The 24,174-nt window shown below is 38.7% G+C and overlaps 1 protein-coding gene across 1 annotated transcript in view; it reads left to right on the forward strand.

Annotated features, from left to right (window-relative positions):
* Window positions 1-24,174, forward strand: part of DCHS2 (dachsous cadherin-related 2) — a gene marked incomplete at its 3' end in the record, with an annotated part of 49,107 nt that overhangs the window by 9,232 nt on the left and 15,701 nt on the right. The window contains exons 2-6 of the mRNA XM_029083999.1: window positions 875-1,106; window positions 17,703-17,939; window positions 19,283-20,302; window positions 21,547-21,734; window positions 22,239-22,338. Of these exons, the coding sequence (XP_028939832.1) occupies window positions 875-1,106; window positions 17,703-17,939; window positions 19,283-20,302; window positions 21,547-21,734; window positions 22,239-22,338 (1,777 nt within the window). The remainder of the gene's footprint in view (window positions 1-874; window positions 1,107-17,702; window positions 17,940-19,282; window positions 20,303-21,546; window positions 21,735-22,238; window positions 22,339-24,174) is intronic.

The raw sequence follows: 24,174 nt of genomic DNA on the forward strand, positions 1-24,174 counted from the left end.
CCCCTAGAAAGCATGGCGAGACCAATTTCCCTGCAAAATCACAAATTTGCTGGAAATAATTTTATGTAGTCAGTTATGAATTTTATATCAACAAATTATTTCAGCTCTGTGCTTCAGTCAAATTTCGTATTGTTCTGTCTCTCTGTACACAAGGTGTGAGTATGTAGATGCACATGCATGCACATACATGTAGATGTATACACACACACATATGTATAGATGCACACACACTGCATGAGCAGAACTGCTAGAACCTTCCCTGGGGGGTATATTGAGGATAGGTCTTGTAGACAGCAGACTGACAGGTCGACTTTGACTGTCCTGCACTGCTCTGCTCTCAGCCTGCGTTTCTCATCAATAGTTGAAAAAGCCTCATGCTCACTGTTAGGTTGGTCACACTTTTAAATCCGAAAGACTCATAGACAGAAAGGAGTTATTCCCACTTCACTGGAGCACCACAGTTGCCTGAGGGGCATGTGTTTCTGGGGCAGAAAGCCCTGATTTTTATCTGTGAAGGAGAAAGTGGTGTTTAGGTGATTACAGTAAAAAGGGAGGTTAGACTAGCAAGGATTTGATGTGTGTAGTGCTCATTAGTATTAGAAAAATAGCTTTGTGTTCAGGCCTCACTGTTGTAGGAAGTTGAACTTTTGTACTCAGTCAGGTAGCCCACTGGAATTGTTCTGAGCATGTAGCTTGCCTAAACGCATTATCGTGGGGTATTATAGATACCCTAAGCTGTTTTTAACAGGTATTTAGTGTTGCAGCATGTTCAATTTCTTAATAATTTCCTAATGATGGGATGAAGCCAGAATGTGCATAATTCTATTGTGTACACTTTTTGAATTGACTTTTTTTTTTCTGTTTTATCCAACAGGGTGGGCTGAGTGCCCAAGCTTTTGTTCGCATCGAGATAGAGGATATTAACGATAATCAACCTGTTTTTGAACAAGCCATCTATGTGACAAGCATCAGCAGTCACACACAGCCAGGAACAGAGATCATCAATGTTGTTGCCACAGACAGAGATTCAGGAATATATGGTGCTATCACTTATGAGCTTGTCCCAGGAGAATTTTCTTCTTTTTTCACAGTGGATGCTTCTACAGGTACTGTGTGATTCAGAAAGGCTATAATTGTATAATCATCTTTTCCTTGACAATCCCTTTTTTTTAAAAAAAAAAAAATTTTTTTGAGTCACATCATACAGCTGAAACTTAGATTCTGCTGGAAAATAATTCTAGAGGAAGATGAAGGATTTAGGTTTAACATGAAGCCTTTGCATTCACTGAAGTAAACAGGACAATGGGAAACACAATACCTGCCAATACAATACAGGACAAGCAGTTATGCCACTTATCCACTATTTTCAGCTGTAAATCTATTCATCGTTGTTAGAAATAATCAAAACATAGTTTTTTACAATAATGTCTGAATTCCTGAAATGTTTAGGTCTTACCCTTGAGGAGCAATATAAGACCCTTCAAGATGCTTGTCCTTTCATTTAATCTCTCTGTTTCTGTCCTAATCTTCTTTCCCCACACTGTACTAGAATAAGTCCCCATTCTGCTCAGTTTTATAATCTCCAGCTGCCTCACTGTTTGACTCGATGAGCTTCGTAAATGTCTTTTTCTGCCTTTTACTTCCTGATGTGACTCTTCATCGTTCTGGTTTCTGGAGAGAGGTTCAATGAAGGAGTGATGATGAAAGCAAGGAAACAATTATGGGAAAAGCAAATCTGGATTAATTTTTTAGAAGATGAGTTGAATCTCACAGATTGAATCACTTTTCCTGTGGCCACAAAGCAGCCCCTGTAGTCTGCTTTCTAACCTTAAAATAAGTTATCAATGTCAGCTGGAAAGAACATGAGCAGTGTATCTACAAACATCCATGGTGTCTTTCAGAGAGTGGTTAACTAAACTGCAGCTCATTTTACTTAAGAGCCAGCCCTTGCATATGAAAGTATCCTGATCAATGGTTTTGCTTTGTGATGATCATGACACAGGGGTTTATTTTATTTGTTTTAAGATTTTTTTTTTGGCTGTTGTATGTGTGTATATATTACCTGTTGGGCATACAAAACATTGCAGGGCTCTGTTCTTTCAAAATGGTGCCTATTTTCACTTTTTTACACAGTCTCCAAAATATTCTGGTGAACAGAAGAAACTAATCTTCTTAGGAAGTCAGTCTGCTTGTCTTGGCTATTTCAGACGTTATTTAACTGTGGACTTTTAACTGCCTGTCAAATCAGATTCTCTGGGGCATAACTGATGCCAAAAATATATAGGTCAATCAATAATTGAGGAACTGGATCTCCACAGGCATTTAACTGATAATTTAAAAACTGTTTCAGCAGGCTAGTCAGAAAGAGCCCCTGTGGATCATGCTAGCAGCACTGGCTTTGCAGCAGTCCTCTCTTTTGAAAGAGTTCTTCCTTGGATTGTGACCTTTGGGCCTTTTTTTCCAGTTTTGGCACTTTGTATAGGAAAAATGTCATACTTAATCATGAAGACAATAAAAGTTTGTAAGTTACTATTATCTTACAGATCTATCATGTTATTTTATCAAAGGCAGACCAAATTCAGGGTGAAGTTGCTCGAGATCATTATTGCTGACATTTCACAATAAGAAGAGCTCAGAAACACTATTCCCAACATTATAGTGCTTGGAATGTGATTGTGCTTAATCAGATCTCCAGGTCAGGCTGTGTCTAATTTTAACTTATTAATATTAATGCTCTTGTGTGTTTTGTTTTGTTGGGGTTGGTTTTTTTTGTTTTGTTTTGTTTTTTCCTGTAAAATACACTTTTTCCTTTTATATTCTTGCATATCTACCTACAATAGTGGTTATGCTCAATTACTGGCGAGCAGAATGATTTTTAAACTCTTGGCAAAAATAAACATCGTAAACAAAATAAACATTAAAATTTCTAATTTGTCGCCCAGAAGTTCTGCAGTCTTTGTGGGTAAATAGCTTCAAAAGCTGTTCAGTATTCAAAGGGAGATGAAACAAATGGCTCACTTTAGGTTAGGGCACAGAGACTTGAGCTCTTCCTCCTTACTTCTTGTTTGGACAGTGACATTTTCCAGTTTTCATCATGCTGAAGCTGTCCTCGTATATGGCCTAATTGAGATGTGTTCCTCTGAAGGTTATGTGAGGGACTTTATCTAGTTATATGGATGGCATTTTGAGAACAGAGGGCAATGACAAGAAATAGGAATACTTCAGGAGGTAGATCCCCAAACCCATAAGCCAAATAAAATCATATTACAGTTTTGATCTTTGGTTTTCTGATCTTGTGGATGTACAGTCTGTTACAGATGTATTCGAATTGCAGTTTTTCCAATTTCCAGTGTGGCATATTCTGGTTTATCTGTTCTTTTCACTGTTAGAGGATCTGAACGTAGACATAGCAATGGTCTTCCATGAATTCACCTTCCTGATAAGTTTTACTTGTTAAATTATTAATTTTTCTCACTGATGGAACATTTAGAAATGAGGAATGAAAATGAGTGTATTAGTGTTTTTTACTTATTATGTTAATTATAGCTCTTAGCATTAAACGTAAAAGTGGACAGAGATATTTTCAGTATTATGAGATTTATATTAATTAGTCGCTAACAGTTTGTCACATTGCACTATGATACGTTAAAATCTTATGCAAGATGACACTGTCCTCCATGGCATATGTAATTTCTATTTTATGGCATCTAGGTAGTGGATTTGAAAAATTATCTCACTCTAGTTTTCTTCAGGGGTGTTTTTGGAGCACTGCACTTAAATACTCACTAAAGATTCACTTTTTCATTTTTAAAAGACAAATGGATAAAATAATAAAATAAAAACTATAACATGAATTCTTCACTGCTATGGCTTGCTTCTGGCTGTTGCTTTGTTGAAGTATAAAACTGTATGGATCCGTGTCAAGAAATTTTTTAGCTTTGCGTAGTGAGCTGTGTTCACAATACAGGATATCATGTCAGCTGGTCAACCACTGACTATATAGAATATGTCAGTGGTGCTTTTGATACATAAATATTATGAGGTCAAGCCACATGCAAGCTCCTTGAAGGGGCTCCATCTATTTTTTTAGAGCGCTGTGACATGTGGATGTCGTATATAGATAAATTCCATGGGAATGGAAAGGAAGAGCATTTCATTGAGCAGATAGGTATTCCATTAAAAAGTTTTTTTTAGTTATAAACAAGGCTTTATTAGTTGTATTTGTTTGCTATTTTAGCTTTAGGTACTGTATTTATTGTTTATGATATGCTCTTATACCCGTAAATAACATTTATTGCTTTTCCCTTTGAGAAAAAAGTTAAGTATTTTTAATTTGATTGATGATAGACTGTCCACAAAAAAACCCACTTCAAGAACTGTGCAACTTGAAAAATGTATGGATAAAGAACTGTAACCAGTTCCTCTGCTAGTTCGTGACTCTTGCTATTGTTTGTTTCTAGTGGTGATGTAAACAACATCTTGTCTTCATTATGTTTCCTTTTGTAGCTATATCTGATCCATGCATGATCTATGAACAACCCTCATGAATTGATTAGAACTGAGCAAGTTGAAGAGCTCTTCTGACTAAGAAACTGTTTGCTCCAGGTTACATTTGTTTATTTTCCCATCATTACCTAACAAGCTCTTTGTAAGACAGTGTTTTTGTAGGTACAGCTGAGCAGGTAATTAAAAATCTAAGTCACAGGATCCAGTCACAAGTGTGGCAGAATACCTATGCAGTACTTAACTTTAAGACTTTGCGATTAACAATTGAATTTATAAACTTTTATTATGTTACAAGTGTTAGTATTTTCCTTCACCCGGGGCTTATAATTAATTTTTCTATTAATCTTAGTGACATCCTTCTTGAGAGCTGGATATAAAGATGGTTATCATCTTAATATAGCCCTGGTTCATGGAAGCTGTTTCAAATCAACAAAATAAATAGTAGTCTTTGAAAATTATTTTGTGCCAGTGTGACTTCATCATACCAGTCTTCAGGTAAATGATCTCTTTGTATTCTTCAAACAAGTCCTCTAGATAGTCACTGTGTGCAGAGAAAACTCTCATGAAGGATAAGGGAAAGGCAGCAGACATTGATTTATGTTAATTTGTAGATATTAGTGATTTAAACCTGTTATGAAAAGGATGTGAAGAAAGTAGTATTCATACAGTATACATTACAGCAGTATAAGCATTTAACTTGGTCTCTCCGTTTCTTTCTTTAGAAGATACGTAGGCTTGTGTTTCTGTGAATCCTACCTAAATTAGATGCCTAAAACAGAGACTGTGACTATCCTTTGTATTTTACCGAGAATCTTTCTGTGAGGAATTTGGAGATGTTTCAATTGTCTTGAAGATACTTGGATCAACCTTTTGTCATAATACTGTCTGTTACTTATTTATGCCAAAAAATACATATTGAGTGAAACAGACAAACCTTGCTACAAGCGCTGCTCAGTAGTTTAGCATACAAAAAGAAAAAGAAAAAAAAAATTCACCACAAAGTACAGCTCCTGCAAAATGAGCATTTTTTGAGGAAATTTTGACTTGATAAAAAAAAAAAATTATTGTCCTTTCAGATGCATTCTGATTTCTTTTAACTGAATAGCACAGGGCATCATGCAACTGAAAAGTCCTGGAAGAGATGGAGAACAGTCTAGGAGCTTAGTCGGTTGGAGAAAAATAAACGAATGAAGACACCTGAAGAACACGGAAATTTAAGAATATAAAAATTGTTAACTTAATCAGCGAAAAGGCATATTTAAGTCCAGTATCTTGTCTCTTTAACAGTGCCTGGTAATGGATGCAAAAAGTGGGGTTAAGAGTAGAGCAAGTGCAGAACTCCACTGGTGTATTTTTCTTGTTTTGGCAGTGTGCAATTTAGTGCTGTACTATTTCCATTACTGTACAATGGCACCATATGTAAATACAATTTAGTGTCAAACTGACTTAAAATAAACTTTTTGATTTGGTTCAGAGCACCAGAATAGATTCATTCCAGTTAAGGATGTTGACAAGTTTTATTTTATTGAAGAAAATGGAAATGTTGTTGTTTAACAGTCTCATCACAGATTTTCATTGCATGAAAAACATTTGCATTATTTATATTAAAATGCAGGTTGAAAACAAAAGTTGAAATACCAAAATTTATTTTGGGGAAAAAAATTCCAAACTTTGCTTAACTCCACATATTATACGTTTTTTAATATAGAGCAGATTGTAATATACATCAAAGTAAAATGTGGATACGTCCTTTCTAAAGAAAACAAGGCCATTTTTATGATGATTAATGATGTTTTCCTATAGTATTGTATGAAAAAAAATTATTTTTAAACTACTTTTGGCATTTTCATACAGTATGTAGTACATTTGCTAAACATATGAAGAGGTTCGCATAAATAACATTTAAAATTCAGAGTGGATTTTTTTTTTTTGAAAAATCTTTTTTAAAACTACAGTTTCTTCAATTACTGTTTTTCTGATCTTTCATATGAAATTGATAGCATATTCAGAATGCTGTAAATCAGAGGAATATGTCCTAGACATTGGTTTAGCTCACTAAGTTTTCACCTTTGAAGAATTTTGTTTTGTGTCACAATGGAAAAATTAATGATCTCAGCTGAGTAATTTGTGGACATTTACCTTCCCTGAGATCTCACCTAATGAGAAATGTCATAGAATCATAGAATAGTTTGCTTGGAAAAGACCATTACAATCATGTAGTCCAACCGTAAACCTAGCATTGCCACGTTCACCACTCAAGCATGTCCCCAAGTACCACGTCCTTTAAATACCTCCAGGGATGGTGACTCTACCGCTTACCTGGGCAGCCTGTTCCAATACTTGACAATCCTTTCTGTGAATAATTTTTTCCTAATATCCAACCTAAACCTCCCCTGATGCAACTTAAGGCTGTTCCCTCTTGTCCTATCACTTGTTATCTGGGAGAAGAGACCAACACCCACCTCACTACAACCTCCTTTCAGGTACTTGTAGAGAGCAATAAGGTCTCCCCTCAGTCTCCTCTTCTCCAGGCTAAACAATCCCAGTTCCCTCAGCCATTCCTCATAAGACTTGTTCTCCAGCCCCTTCACCAGCTTGGTTGCCATTCTTTGGACACGCTCCAGTGCCTCAATGTCCTTCTTGTATTGGGCGGCCCAAAACTGAATGCAGTGCTCGAGGTGTGGCCTCACCAGTGCTGAGTATAGGGGCACAATCACTTCTCTACTCCTACAGGCCACACTATTGCTGATACAAGCCAGGATGCTGTTGGCCTTCTTGGCCACCCGAGCACACTGCTGGCTCATGTTCAGCTGGCTGTTGACCAGCATCCCCAGGTCCTTTTCTGCCAGGCAGATTTCCAGCCACTCCTCCCCAAGCCTGTAGCATTGCATGGGGTTGTTGTGACCCAAGTGCAGGCCCTGGCACTTGGCATTGTTAAAACTCATACAACTGACCTTGGCCCATCGATCCAGCCTGTCCAGATCCCTCTGCAGAGCTTTCCTACCCTCAAGCAGATCAAAACTCCCGCCCAGCTTGGTGTCATCTGCATTTAGGATAAAGAATACAGGATACAGTATATTCTCCTTGAAGCACACAAAATTTGCTGCAGTAAGTGTGTGAGTACAGATTTTAGCCCTGAAAGTAAGCTCTGTAGCAGAACAGCATGAAAAAATATCCATAGTGTCAGCTCTTAATGAATATGTATCTCTCTTTTTATTTTATGAATAAAGTTCAGTAGAATCGACCATCTACAAAGATAAAAATTCCTACAAGCTATGTACCAAACACTCAACAATGTGTACTTGGGATTCATTGTGCATGGTACAATGCAAAGTATTTACAAAAATACTCTAGCCCACTCCCACTTTCTTGTATTTAAGTCAATGTCAGATCTCAGAAATGGAAGAACCCACTAGATGAGACAAAGAGCGAACTGCCATGGCTTTGCACTGCCACCACTCTTGGTCTACGAGAGGCAGGTGGTGTGGACTGATGATAAGAAAAATGGAGAAGAGCCAATGGAGAATGACCATTTTGGAGGAGAGGGATAGCATGAGGTTGGTACAGTGAAGTTCAGACAATCAACTTTTTTCTTTGATAGACTGTATGGGTCTTAAGTATAGATATACCTGATGGTACTTCATGTTCTCAGTTGACCTAAAGAAGAGAAGAAAGTGGCAGGTCACACAAAGAAAGCAGATAAACTTGCCAAAATGCCTTTACGCTGTTGGACTGTTAAACTGAATGTAGTAGGGGAGCATATGTGGTAGAAAATCAGTTTGTGAGAATTAAGATGAGCATCTGGAATGGTTTTTTTTTTAATGCTCTTAATGTAAGAAGAGCAAATGCATCTTACTGGGCTTATATTAGGCTTCATTCTTTATCTGTGCTGGAAAGATGCATCTTTTGGTACAGTGCCTTCAAAGAACCGTCATCTTCAGTTACCATGGTAGTTGAGGTTTGTTACCACATTGTACATTGAACTATTTTTGGATCTGCAAGCTAGCAGCTTGATTGAAAAGTTCCTTGATTAAAATTTGGTTTTGGAAAACTTCAATAAGCTAAGCAGGCAAAGGTTTTCTGTTTGGCTGGTGTGGCAGTGCTGGAGCTGTGTAGATTGCCTGGGGGACCTTTGTCTTTGAAAATGCAGTGCTTCACCAGACCAGAGTCCTGCCTACTTACTGGTGTATGCTTTGATTTTTGGTGTGGGTTTTTTTAAAACTCATGTGGAAGTGTTCTCTTTGTGTGCAACACACATATTCTGAATTACTCTGTCAGACTGAAGGAAACAAAACAAGGCAGAAATCTCCCTGCAACAGCAAAGTATGTCTTTGCAGTTTTATGCTGGGTTTTTTTTTTTGTTTGGCTGGGTTTTTTGTTGTTATTTTTATTTGTTTGTTTTTTTCTGATAGGGAATAATTATTTAAACACGTTATAGTACAATGTGAAGAAAGGTACATCAAACTAATACTTGTTTTTTCTCTATTAATGATAGTTTCAGTGTCCTGTGGTGAGTTCTACAACCTTTGTTGTATTAACATTAGCATTATACTAAGCAAACAAAAACAACTAGTCCTGTCCTGTGAGGTTTACAGTAGATTGAAATAGTGAGACAGTAGTGGATTAACATCACAAACAGACAGTTCAGTATCTCCAGTTTTTCAGGTTTTTTAAAATATGCACTGTATTAAATGAGAGTTTTTAAGGAGCTGAATATTTGATTTGACAGTATTCTGAAGAATATATAGTAAATACAAATTTGTTAGCAATTTGTAGGGTTTTTAGGTTGAAATTTAAAATGGGAGGGAAAAGACCCTGCTCAATGAAACACTCATTTTAGAACCAATTTAGGGGTTTGAAAAGCTCTGAATGAGTCTGATCCAGCTTATCTTTGAGACCTTTCTTTGATGAGCTTTTGCTCTTGCATACATTTTCTTTAGTGATTCATCATCCCCCATGAAAACAATAGGCAACCAAACTTTACTACAATAGCAGTAATTGGTAGAACCTCTGCTTTTAAAAATTTACCACCTTTAAATTCTCAGTTTAAATCATTGGAAGTAATCTCTTTTTGAAGAACATTATGAATTTTATTTATCTGTATGCAATTTCTCATGGGATTCATGAGCATTGATTCATTCATTGCTCATTCATGAACAACATCCAGCACCTGAGGACAGAGGATGCTTTATAAATAAAATTTCCCTAACAACTGTCTTGCTAACTTGTTTTGTAGTAAACTTTGAACCATGTGTTGGCAAGCACCACTGAAATATTAATATTACCTCTAATTTACCTTGTTAAAAAAAACTAGATAGGGAATTTAAAATGTTGGTGGTATTTAGATAGTAATTAGTCTAAACACTTCATTCAAAATGCTGGTGATGTAAATATAAGTACCACTTTATATTTTCAAGTCCAGTCTCTAGCTCACTTCGAGTTGCAGAATTGTGTTCCACAGTTAGATGGCAGATGGGAAGGCTGAAAGAGGCCAGCTTTATGTGTTCCTTTATCTGCCTCTGAGGGTTAGGAGGCTCATGACCTCCTAAACTAGCAAACTATAGTCTTTAGAGACAAAAAAGTTTGCATCCCAAATAGTCCATTGCAAGACTTTGTCTGAAAAGCACTTCTGTGTAACGGAAAACTGAGCCTAGATGATAGAAAATCATTTTAGTACTAGACTCGTTCCCTCTCTGGTCCAACGTTAGAAGCTGATGCTCAAGTGGATATTCTGCTTCTTAATAATGGAACTGCTTTAATTAGAAATTTGTATTTTGTGTGTTGATGAGTACTTGTTAGCTCACTAAAGTTGTCTGTAACCTGTAGTGTTTAAAATAGTAGTGTTATGCTTCTGGGAGAGCTGCAGTGTTGAAACTCGTACATTAGCTTATAGATCCAGGTAGTGGTTCCTTATGTTGCAGATTACCAGCCTGGTCAGATTTGGCTGAAGTGCTCTGGATTAGACTTTCACTAAGCAAAGTCTTGTGATTAAGCACAGTATGTTTATATAGTAGTGGTTTTAGACACTAAGCTATTTTGATTAGATTTCCTTTCTAAGAGGAAAACTGTGAGTTTAGCACAAGAATCTCCTAAAGAGGGGCCACTATCAAAAGCATTCCCCAGTGCAGAGGTATGAGGCTTCTGTGAAGAACAAATGTAGACAGGAGATCAATGCAAGTTGAATCAGTTATTTACTATGGAAACATTCAAATATTGAATAGTTTCAAACTTGAAATAGTCTTCTTATTCACTGAAACTCAAAACAGTGTTGATGCCATCAAGATTAAGCCTTTTCCTATAAGCTGAAGCTGTATGTATTACAGCACGTAGACTGTAAAGAAACGTGTAATTCCTCATTAATTCTTTCCTTTCCCCTGACAGTTATTAAATCAGCTCTTCGAACAGTGGCAGAGTGTTGTTATGGTTACCATCAAGAATGCAGCTTCAATAAAAAAAAGTGCATTTTAAGTACAGGTAAACTGGAACCTAAATGTGATGCTAAGATTAGAGGATGGGCAATAAGTCAGAAAGTTAAATAGAAATGTCAAGCAGAGACACTGTCGTTCTTCCCTAGAACAATGTTGGTTTTAATGTTAATGCAAAGTCTACACCTCCTAACTGCACTCACCTCTCAGAGGATCACGCTGTCTGTGCTCATTGTGAAAATTTTCCCGATGCATATGTACGTGCGTCTCTGCACTGAGAAGTTGGCATGCTAGGTTGGGCAACACATGCTCTGAGTAGATCTCAGGGTCAGCACTGACCTATTAAATGCTGGTACTATTCAACATCTTTGTCGGAAACATGGACAGTGGGATTGAGTGCACCCTCAGCACGTTTGCCGACGACACCAAGCTGTGTGGTGCGGTTGACACACTGGAGGGACATGATGCCATCCAGAGGGACCTTGACAGGCTTGAGAGGTGGGCCTGTGCTACCTCATGAAGTTCAACAAGGCCAAATGCAAGGTCCTGCACCTGGGTTGGGGTGACCCCTAGTACAAATACAGGCTGGGTGATGAATGACTTGAGACCAGCTCCAAAGAAAAGGACTTGGGCGTGGTGGTGGATGAAAAGCTCAACATCAGTTGTCAATGTGCGCTTGCAGCCCAGAAGGCCATCCGTATCATGGGCTGCATCAAGAGAAGCGTGGCCAGCAGGTCGAGGGAGGTGATTCTCCCCCTCTACTCCACTCTCGTAAGGCCCCACCTGGAGTACTGTGTCCAGTTCTGGAGCCCCCAACACAAGAAAGACATGGACATATTAGAATGAGTCCAGAGGAGGCCACGAGGATGATCTGAGGGCTGGAGCACCTCTCCTACGAGGACAGGCTGACAGAGTTGGGGCTGTTCAGCCTGGAGAAGAGAAGGCTCCGGGGAGATCTTATAGTGGCCTTCCAATAGCTGAAGGGGACCTACAAGAAAGCTGGGGAGGGACTTTTTACAAGGGCAGGTAGTGATAGAACAAGGGTTAATGGCTTTAAACTGTGAGAGGGCAGGTTTAAATGAGATATTAGGAAGAAATTCTTCACTGTGAGGGTGATGAGACACTGGGACAGGTTGCCCAGAGAAGCTGTGGATGCCCCCTCCCTGGAAGTGTTCAAGGCCAGGTTGGGTGAGGCTTTGAGCAACCTGGTCTAGTGGAAGGTGTCCCTGCTGATGGCAGGGGGGGTGGAACTAGGGGATCTTTGAGGTCCCTTCCAACCCAAACCATTCTATGATTCTATGAAACAGCAGGTCCAGCTGCCAGCTTTGAAGGTGAATTGGGGTGATAAACTATACGTACCTTTTTGCCATCTGCTTACTGTCTGAGCTTCGTGTCAGGTCATGCCAGCTGACCCATCCTAGGATATTTGCTAAAGAAGTGCTGCCATCATTTAGTTGTTAAGGTGTTCAGTTTCATGGACTTAGGGAACGCTATTGATAGTTGTTGAATTTGTTCACCTTGCTCTGTTCAAAAGTTGCTTTTTTATTTCATGAACAATAAGAAAATATTGTAAGCTATTTAAATGAGTACACATTTCTATGTAATCCAGATTTTGATATTGAAGTTGGTGTGTCCTGATTTTTATCTTAGCCTCAGCAGTGCTTGACTAGTGGAAAATGTTTTGTTTACCTATGAATGACTATAAATGTAGGGTTGGTTTTTGCTTTGCTTACATGAAGACCTGTGGAAAAACAGATAGGTTTTCAAAGTGGTCATTTAGAGGTATGTGTGAAAATCCTATTAGGATAACCAGTATCGTTTCTGCCATACAAGTGCTTCTGGTGACTGAACCTACTTTGGTAATGTATGCTGTTGCAATGTTAGGACTGAACAGAGGATCACGAAGATGACCAAAAATATATTTTAAAAGAATCATTATATGTGGGCCCATATCTCCTCCCTTAAATGCTTGAGAAAGAGCACTTAGTAGCAAACCTACCTGTAGAATAGGGTACATCCCCACAAAAATAAGAGGAACAAAATCCTGTGAGAAATTTTGTCATTGCCAGAGCATGGTGGGTGCCGCACAGTCCTGTCTTTCACTAACGTGTTTGCACGTTCTGGGTGAACATTGGCTTCATTTATCTTTTGTTGTTGATAGGCATGAAATGGAGAGCAAGAACTTATTGGAAGTTAGTGCCCTAGCACGTACAATGAGTGAGGAAGTATGAAGCAGGTCAAAGAGTTGACAGTCATGATTTTGCCCTTCATTAGTACTAGCTCTCACTGTACACTGAAACCATTATAACAATTTATACTAGCTAGTAAGCACAGATTGTTCTGCAGCAAAACTTCTGTAAATTCCAATGTGGCTGTGCTGAGCTAAGCTGTCCTGGAGCAGAGCTGTTCCCTGACTAGAGCCTGCAGTGGCAGTTGCTAACATGCAACCAGCATTGCAGATTCTGTCCAAAATGTGTATGTAAATCATGATAAGCAGTCTCTGGGTCACATTTTTGATTTATAAAAGTTGGAATCTGCAGTCAATTACACCCATGCAGATCTAGTCAAGAAAATGAGACTGCCAAGGTGTGAGGCTGGATGTCAATGCTTCATCTGGTATGTAATTATATGATTATACCTGTTCACCTGTGAAGCAGAATTGATTCCAGCTCTCTTTCCTGCAGAATGAAGAATTACCAGAGGTAAAATCTTTAAGGTACTGCAGTAATATAAACAATAAATTAAAAAAATGGGAATGAAATGTCATTAAAGGCAGCAGATAAGAATGTCTGTATATGTGGGGAGCCAAGCTGTAAGAGTGAAGGTGGCATTTTTCATACAGTGACTTCTTAAAGTAGAACCACACTTGTGTCTGTGTAGTCTCTCTCAGTAAAATGTTCCTCACAGAGGAACTGTGTCATTATTCCCTTTCCATCATCAGCATTTCTAGAAACTGTTTTTCGTAACAGAAGAGTATATTCTGTACCACAGCAAGCTTATTGTCTCTTACGTTCTCTGAAGCCACAAATTGCAGGCTGCAAATTACTATGGTAAAAGAATGATAAACCTCAGTCTTTTCTTAATTACGGAACAGGAAATAAAGGAAAACTGTTTCTTGTTTTCAACCTGTTATTTAGCAAGGCATACCTCTGAATTTTATGCACTGAATCTGTGACTTAAACCAGCTAGTTCCTGCTGCGTGCTTCTTGCTGTTAGCCCCATGTTTCTGCCTTTGCGATATAGAATCATAGAATAGATTGGGTTGGAAAAGACCTCCAAGATCATCAAGTCCAACCCCTGATCCAACTCCAATTACTATATCATGGCACTAAGGGCCACGTCCAATCTCTTTTTAAAAACCTCCAGGGATGGTGAATCCACCACCTCTCTGGGCAGGCCGTTCCGGTGCCTGATTACCCTTTCTGTAAAGAATTTCTTCCTAACATCTAACCTAAACCTCCCCTGGCAGAGCTTGAGCCCATGCCCCCTTGTCCTATTGTTGGTATAGTATAGTTGGTATGGTATATAGTTGGTATGGTATATAGTACTAGGTGGTCTCCTGCACCGTAGTTCAGCAGATCAAATACCTTAGAGCAGGCTGGCTAGGTGTATGATGGCAGCTACTTTTGACCCCAATGATCATGACTGTCCATTTAAGTCGCAGTCTGGTGTTTTTACCTAACTGTACAGAAATTAGGATCCCAGATGCTGCTCACTTTTACAGCTTCTTTCCTGTCATATGGTGCCATAACAGAGGCTAATGTGGCATGTTCCCCAACATACGGTAAAGCTGTCTCAAATGTCCATATAGTTTATATGTCACCAGATGCAAAGCTAATGCCCGGTCTTACAAACGCTGAAAGAAGCAGAATGTATATAATTAAAAGTCAAACTAGGTTATAAAATTTCCTGCATATTACAGTTTTGAGGCTAGAAGGAACCATATGGAAGACATACACTTTTCGCTTGGAGTCTGCCACTGTTCTCAGGGCGTCCCTGGTCCTGCAAGACAGAACGGAGTTGGCAAGATGTACTTGGCTATTCCCTTCCCTCCCTAGGACACAGCAAAAGAATGAAGAGAGAAAGCAAAATCCTTTATCCGTTTTATTTTCTGTCTGCTTTCTGTAGCTGAACTGGCATGGACTGTGCTGTAATCTGTCTAGGTCAGCAGAAAAGGAATTTTGGTTCTGAAATATTTCTGTTCCACCAGGTCTTCATAATTCCTGGAGTGGAGCACTGTTTGCTCCACCCTTTGCTACGGGACGTTCTGAAGCCATTAGCTATTGATTTGAGGGGAAGAATTTAAATGTGATGCTTTTCTGTATACATTTTCCCACTATTTGCATACTTCTTCAAGTGTCCAAAATGGGAATGAGATACTTTTGGCCTTGTCAATAGAAAAATACCCAGCTGGTCAAGTTAGTAAAATACCATTTGATTGGTTTAATTTAATTTGCCAGTGACAGTGTTTAAAATCCATGTTTATATGTTTAACCTCTGGGAAAAAATGGTTAAACCCCTTTTTCCTTTGAGCTACAGTTTCTCAGATTACCTCAGGAAATGCCAAAAGTTTATGTCCTTGGAAGACTACTTTGTTGAGCTGTCTAACTAATCGTAAAACCCAATCACCAGAAGAAAAAATGAAAAAAAAAAAAGGCCAAAAGAAGGTTGATTTTGGAAGTGCATCAGTTATTGTCATAAGAGCTGGATCAGCAATGAATTCTGAATCCATCTGTACCTCTGAGTTTCTACTGTGGTTTGTCACACTGGAATAAGTGTCCTTTGTTGTTAGCGGAAAGCATTCTTCCTTGATCCTGAAAACATGCGTTTGAATGCGTTTTAAGTATCTCAAGACACAGTTTGTTATTACAATGTCCTGGCAGTATAATTGGAAAGTATGCCATGTGCACATTTGAGTATTTATAAGGATTTTATGTATTTTACATTACTCTGCTTAAAAATGCATTGTAGCAAATTAGTGTTGTGGCTTCAGCACAAATTTTGGGAAGATACATTCACAGAATCACAGAATCACAGAATGTTGGGGATTGGAAGGGACCTCAAAAGATCATCTCGTCCAATCCCCCTGCCGGAGCAGGAACCTAAACGAAATTACCCAGGAAGGCGTCCAGGCGGGTCTTGAATGTCTCCAGAGAAGGAGACTCCACAACCTCCCTGGGCAGCCTGTTCCAGTGCTCCATCACCCTCACCGTAAAGTAGTTTTTTCTCAAGTTTAAGCGGAACCTCCTGTGTTCCAGCTCACACCCATTGTAGTTGAATCATGCAGTGATTCTCCTAAGGCACTTTGAGGTAAATCTGATTTTCACCCTGTCTGACAAATAGGACCACTAAACGTCTGACATGAATGACAAACATCATCCCTACTAAAGCTGTCTTGAGAGTTAGGAAATTACAAAGGTAGCTCAAAAGTTTAAAGGTTTGGTTTATTGAGCTGCGAGGGGTTTTGCATCTTCACTAGCTTCTGCAAAAAACATCGGTGCTTTCTTAAAAATATCTGTTGGTATGTAGAAAGTTGTGCCTATTAGCTGAATCACTTGAGTTTACTGCAACCTTACTACTTAGTTCACTACAATTTTAGCATTTAGTGTATATTTCATTAAACTTGGTAATTGTCAAGAAGAATTTTCTTGCATTTTGTCACCTCTCATCTTCATTTTTGTGTTGAAAAATTGACTTTACAAATAGTTCTCTGTGTGTTGCAAAATGTGTGACCACCAAAGGGATAGAGGGGATTTTTGTCACCTCAGAATGAAAGTGTTTTTCCTTCTGCTCAATGATGGAGAAGATGCTGGGAAGGGTAAGACAAACCAGTATTAGTGCTCTCTAGGACATAATTACTTTTCCTTATTCTACCTTTCACCTGGCTGAAATTATACCTCAGGTTATAACTTACACAATTTATGAACTAGCAAACATACTGTGATCTGTTAATATTGCTCTATGTTTTAATATATTCTCTTAAATTTTTAAGTATTCATGTTCACTTCATCTAGACTGGACATTTTGGAGTGCTCTGAGGGCTAATGATTTATTTGTGGGTTTATATCTTCAGTTATAAATCTTTAATTTGCTTGCAAATGATAATGAATGACTGTCTCTCATGGAACAATTACAGTGTATCAGTTTTGGATAATAATTGTGGACCATTATGAACATTCCATAGAGAGCTATAGTTTGGATGTAATCTCATTGCTGAGTCTTAAGGTCTTCACTCAAACAAAGCTTTCTTTGAAGTTCATACAAGCCTTTACTGTAGAAGAAGATGGGACAGGATTCTTGCCATGTTCATTCTTTCTATCCATACTACCATCTTAGGCAGTAATAGATGTGGGTGTCTGTAGTAACATACAGAGCATAATTGTCTGATATTACTAAAGACTTATTTTAGCAGTCAGAAGAGAATGTATTTGGAGACAACTAGTCTCATTCATCAGAGTTAAAGGTTGGAAATGTATTTATCTTGAGGAAGGCACATCCAAAGTGCTGTATTTCTGGACAGTGTTGCATTTTCTTTTCAAATAATTTCTTATTTCATATAGTTTATATAGAATGTAATTGTTTGCTGCTCACAAATTCAACACCTTAGAATTTACCATTAAAGGGTATTTTACCAGAAACTTGTGACCAGACAGCAGGTGATTGCTTCCCAGATACTTTCCACAGAGCCTGTTTCTCCTAAGGTATGTATTTTAGGGCTTCAGCCCTGTCTGTGTAGATGTTTTATTTGGGGACTTCTCTGTTTACTTTCAGGAATTATTTACCTGATCTCAGCTCTGAGCCACCTGGCGCGTTCTGCGCTCTACCTGACTGTTTCTGCACGGGATGGAGGTGGCCTTCCCTCTGCCACCAATGCAGCCGTCACAGTAAACATCCTTCAGACCGCTTCAGCCCCTGCCATATTTGAGAGAGCCCGGTATACTTTTGCTGTTCCTGAAGATGCTCCTGAAGACACCCCAGTTGGCACTGTAAAGGCCAGAGAGCCTCCAAGTAAGTTCCATGCTCAGTGAGGTTACATTGCTTTTTTCTTGTGACCATTAGCTGGAAATGTCTACAGTTAATTTTTTTAAAAAAACTTTAATATTATTCATGCAGTCTGTCAAGCATTAAATAGTATTTATGTATTTACAGCAACTAGTGTAATCACTGCTGTACCAGGACGCTCTTTAGAATGGATGGAGTTTTGTGGTACTCTCCAAGGTGGTCCATGGGGATTGCCAACTGCCTCTATTTTCTTCCAGATGGATTTCTGCAATTGTAAATGGGAAGATGGGAAGCATGTTGTGAAGGTGTAAGGAAGGGTCTGTGTGATGGGGTTGCTTGTGTTAAAGCATTAGCCATGCAAGACAGATCTCAGATGAATACTCATGAGCAGAGAGTATTCAGAAGTTTCAGAGAGTCTATTTGAAGTAGTGCTGCAAAAAAACCCCCAAACAAACAAAAACCCCTCACATTTTCCCAGATTAAGTGGTGAAGTCCAGATGAATGTTTACTTTTGAAAATGTATTTAATCCGTTTGGTTTCTTTATAATTTTTAGAGGGAAATGGGTTAGCTACTGACATGCCTTAGTCATAAAAGACCCTGTCCTGAGAGCCAAATGTATTTGGTTCCTATGCAGAGCAGTGGGAGCCATGAGTCCATGTACCAGCTTGATGATGGATCTGCACATGTAAAGGTGGTAGAGGCAGAGGTTTTGTATAAGTTTGATTCATCAGGTCCTCCCATCTTCTTTGAAGGACAGTGCATTGACCACTGTTCTCAGGATGAGGTAGCACCTGTGGAGCAGCCTTGATAATAAGCCTGAGCCTGTACATAGCTTTTGCTTTAGGTAGCATTTGATGTATAAGGGTTGTAGCAGTGGTCATCCATGAACAATTAAGTTCAATAAAATGCAGGTCTTTCATCAGAGAACTGCCAGCTGTTTCATTCGTTGCTACAGTGAACACCTGTTGTGTAGGGAAATTACTCCCAGAAGACAAATTTATAGGGATGTTTTTCTATATTTTTGATCAGATAAAAACAAGAAGCTATTGTACTATTTTCTCTATAGAGTTTTATCATACCAGTGAGATGAAAATCAAACAATGCACAAGTGGACGAACTGTTTATAGTCAGAACAAAACTGTTCAGTATTTATTTTACTGAAGGGCTCCAGAGACAGGAAGAAGAATAAAAAGCCCAAGAAAGTCAAACATCTGTGTAGCTTATACTTATTCTGCTGAATTTAACAGCATGTATTCTTCACAGATGTTCCTACCAACCTTCATGTTATAATTTTCATATTTTTTCTTTTCTTTTTTTTTTTTAATTTTTTTTTTATTTCCATTTCTAGATTCTTTAGAAGTGGTTTCTTACCAAATTTCCTCTGGTGATCCACATGGAAGATTCTCTATTGATTCCCAGTTTGGTATCATTCGCACCAAAAAACAGCTTGACCATGAAACTCAGTCTGTTGTGGTGCTCACTGTTCAGTCACAGTTGGGTGACTCCCCTGTCTACAGTAGCACCCAGGTCAACATATCTGTGATAGATGTTAATGACAATCCTCCAGTATTTCTTACCAAGTCTGGTAAGGTAACAATTTCACATACCCAGCCTCCTGGCACTGCGGTCTACATTGCTCATGCAGAAGACAAAGACAGTGGCCTAAATGGGGCAATCAAATACAGTATTAAAAGCAAGCAGTCAAGTGCCTTTAGCATTGATCCAAGCCTTGGAGTGGTAAACCTCACCAGGACAATGTTTGCAGATGAGCAACAGGAATATACTCTACACATAGCAGCTGAAGACTGTGGAAGTCCTCCTCTGACTTCTTTGCTGATGCTGACGGTGTTTATTGAAGAGCAGAAGATGAGCCCCGCTTTGGTTTTTCAAAACTTGGTGTATCAAGTAGAAATCAGTGAAGCTACCTCTCCAGGTTCCCAGATCCTTCAGGTTCAAGCCTACTCACTTGATCCACACAGTGTTACCTCCATGCTGACATATTCCTTAGAGCCTAACACAGATTCTGTTGCATTTGGAATCAGCTCTGATACTGGCTGGATTTATCTTCGAAAACATTTGAACTACGAATGTGCACAGGCACTAAGTTTTAGAGCCTTGGTCAGCACCTCCAAGGATGAAAGCCCCAGGCAAAATGCAAGTACATCAGTAATAGTTAATGTCCTGGATGAAAATGATAATTTTCCCATGTTTATACACAAGAGCTACTTCTTTGAAATGGAGGAAAATCCAGTTCCCAGGGGTGTGGTTGGCACCGTTACAGCTGTTGACAAAGACTCAGGAAGAAACGGACAACTTTCTTATTTCCTCTTGTCTGATGGAAAGTATTTCAAGATTAATTCCAACACAGGTAGCATTTTATGATTTATAATCTGCCTAGTATTGCTTTTGTAAAGCAGCCTTCCCTAAGGGAATGGAAGTAAAGTGTAAAGCTTTCAGGAACTGCTGTGAATCTCTTGGGTTGGTATGTGAATATTCCAACTCAAAGCTTCACGATTTGGGGAATGAAATAAATCTAATATGTATTAATGAAGAATGAACTAACCCTTAGGATTTTATTTTTTCATGCCTTTATTCTAGTCACTTGGTCGTAAGTCTCAGTGTTTGACTGTAACAAATTAAAAGAAGGAGTTTTAAGTTACGGCTTCAGTAGATCATGCGAGGAACTTAATTGCCTGTGATCAAGTACAGTTGAAAAGTACACATCAGCCATAAATAACTGTAAAGGTAACCATGACATTTGACAATTACAATATTTTCAAATGTTTGTGAAAACTTCTGTAAGTTACATAAAATCTGAGTTCATGTTGTACATGACACAACAGAAAGCAAACTGAGAGAAATTTTTCACGGCATAGGGTGTACTCGGCAGTGAATCCCAAATGCCTTAAGTAATAGATACTAAATCCACATGGTATAACACCACAGAACACAGCATGGAGAACCCAGAGGAAGGAAATCCTGTAAGGAACACAGGCACTGTAAATAATACAATTTATCAAAATGATATGTAGCAAGCAAAGATCTTCTGTTTAAAATTCCTTTTCTCAGATGTCCTGTCCTTGTGGGGAGTGAGGAGGCTCTCCCAGAATTTCTCTGTATGAATCTCAGAATAAAACTATAATTTCAAAGCCAGTTCCTGTTGAGCACTTTTATAGAAGCATAAAGGCAAAGACAGTAGTAGGAATTAACCCATAAGATCTTAAAATAGTATGTGGTTATCTGTGTGAATGACTTTGATCAACCACAGATCTTCAGCTATGTTGAGTGTGGTTGAGCAGATGGAGAGAAGATTGGGTAAAATTTATTCACTGGATTTACCAGAATGTATAGGAGACATAAGGCTTCCTGATTAATGCACAGACGTTGTGTTGAGAATTTCCTAACCCAGGGGGCATTTATATGGCCATAAAGGCCATTTGTCAGCAGTTAAAACCCTGTGTGCATATATTATCTGCCTTGAAGTGTAGTGAAGAAAAGGCCAGATGGATTTCTTTGGAAGGTCAGTGTGTTGATTTGTACTGTTTCATTCCTTTGCTCTGGGGCATCTGCTGTACAGTAAAGGATGTAATACTAATTTTCTTTGTCCGTCAGGTGAAATTATAAACTGGGTTGCACTAGACCGTGAAAAACAGGCTCACCACCAGCTGACCGTGCTAGTGACTGACCACGGGTCACCGCAGCTTAATGCCACGGCAGCTGTGTACATCGCGGTGAAGGATCTCAACGACAATAAGCCCCTGTTCCCTCAGGCAGCGCCCGGGCAGGAGCTGCGCCTGCAGGTGGGTGGGTGCTGCGGTGGGGTGCGCTGCCTTGCTCCGAGCACCACCCTGTGGCAGGAGCCCAAACCCCCCGTCCTCTGGAACAGAGACACTAGGGCACTGGAATAAAAACCTAACCCATTCTTCGTTTACATTCGGGTATATTTGGGAATTTCAAACTTTATCGAGTGATTACACTCCTCCGCCTTGTGTACTGTTAGATGCAAAGGATTTATGTATAACTTTGTATATGTACATAGTAGAATCTATTTTAAAAGATTTCTGGCCTCTGAGTCTGCTATATTAATGATTTCTGAATTAGCAATATATGCAGACCTCTGTAGGGGATTGCTAGAACTGTATTATTTAACCAGTTCCTGAAATGCTGTTTGAAATGACTGTAAATACTACTGAAATGGAAAATAGAGCAAGAGCTAAACTCTTGTGTTATAGGAAGGAATTTATTTTAAGGCTTGCTGTTATCCATGTATATTTGCAAATTATTTATAAACTGCTTGATAACAGGTTTTGGAAGGGCTGCCGTCAGGGACACTCATTACCACTGTTTTTGCAAAAGACTTTGATTCTGGAAACAACAGTGTGGTATTATATTCAATAGAATCAGGTAAGAATTTAAAGTGTTATTTGTAAGAAAAAATACATTGAAATAACTAGAGTTTTAGTGATGCCTCATATACATATAGAATTTTATGTCTATTTTGTGTCTGTTAGAATAAATGTGCCTGTGTAAATAGGACCATTATATGTCTTACGAAGTATCTGAGGAGGTGCAAGCAGCTACCTTTCCTCCTTTCCCCCTCTGCTCAGTCTTCCCAGGGGTTTGGTTACTTGTGTGGCTGTCCAGAAAGTGTTCAAACAACACTCAGAAAAGATTAGGACCATGATACTGTACAGTTTAGTGTTTCAGTCAGTTGTTTAGCATCTTAAAGGAAAGATGATCTCCCTTTTCCCATGACCAGTTGAAAATTCTTCTGCTAAAAGAATGGTTCATGACAGTCTGAGACAGGGATCAGAAGGATCAGCAGATAATCTCGGCAAACAATGAGGCTTGTGGTTTTTAGTTCATGTTTCACCCTTTGTTTAGCACTGTGTTAGCCTGACGTAGCATACTGCTTAGAACACTTCTCCTCTTTAGTTTCCCCCATAATTCCTACATGTAGTAGTTCACTTCTGGGGTATGCTATAGGATCCAGTTTTGTTTACAGTGAAATCAGTAAAAGAGCAGTCCTAAATTAGAACAGGAGTGGGACTGGGGCATTAACACTGGTAAGAGACACAGATATCTGTGATCTCTGGTTTTGCTGTATGCCACTTGCTACACTTGTATGCAGAGAGAACTTAGTCTGTAACCATGTTTGTTCCTCCTGCTTTGCTTCACTATTGGTTCAAACCAGCAAGAGATGCCAAGAATAGAACTATTTATTTTATTTTGGTACCTGCTCTAGTCTACCAGTTTAATGTAGTCAATACCTTTTGAGCTTGGTATTTGTAGTCTGTGGTAATTTGCACATAGAGCATACTGTTTCTTCAAAGCAAGAAAACATTTCCAGTATTTCCATTCACTTGGTGCATTTCTTCAGGTGTTCTTTTAAATCCAGGCAGAGCTCAAATGTGTGTCAAAGGATTCTCGTGGATTTTCTTATACTGTGTCTTTATGTAGTTTTTACCTTCAGTGGAGTAATGGAGGGATTTTAAGATCCAAATCCACAAAGGCCAGAGAACTAACTCTGCTTTCTTCTACCAAGAATGCTTAAAAAAATGAAACATTTAACAGCTCTATTGAAAATATTGCAGTTGAAATATATGTAGCCATAAGAGACTGTAGAGTCAGTTTATGGCCATACTTTTATTGCCTTAATTTGGATACAACTCTTCCAGAGGGAGTTGGAGAGAATCATAGACTTCTGCATTGTGAATAATAATATTTTGCATGAAATGATCCCCCTTAAGAAAAAGGGAACGAGTAGTATCCAATGCTTTGTTTGAAGGGTAATGGCCAGGCAACACAGGAAGTGTTCTTCAGGGGTCTCTGCCTGTCTGTGTATCTAACTATATCCCCTTCCTTTAAATAGCACTTTGGATTTTCTTACTGGCTTCACTGTAGTGCCTCAGAGGGGAGTAAGTAAGAGTTCAAATTATAAAAATGACTAGCAACACAAAATATGTTTGGTCTTGCAAATGCTGTCTCTAGAAGGAACAAAAGGATAAAAGCAGCAGCAAAAAAAAAAACCACTAAAAGTGTCCTCCCAGCTTTGGAACTAGGTATTTTCCTGATAAACAAATCCAGAAACAGCTGAGTTTCTCTGATACTAATTTTTATTGTTGTTGTTGTTGTTAGTTGGCTCACAGCCTTTAACATCTGGTCTTCTGTTTCATGGTGAAGTTCTTGCCTGGTTTATATTTAAAATAGTATTTTCTAGTTCTGGGACATTGTTCGGTA

This window comes from Antrostomus carolinensis, unplaced genomic scaffold (genome assembly GCF_000700745.2).
Source record: "Antrostomus carolinensis isolate BGI_N321 unplaced genomic scaffold, ASM70074v2 scaffold4603, whole genome shotgun sequence".
NCBI lineage: Eukaryota > Metazoa > Chordata > Aves > Caprimulgiformes > Caprimulgidae > Antrostomus > Antrostomus carolinensis.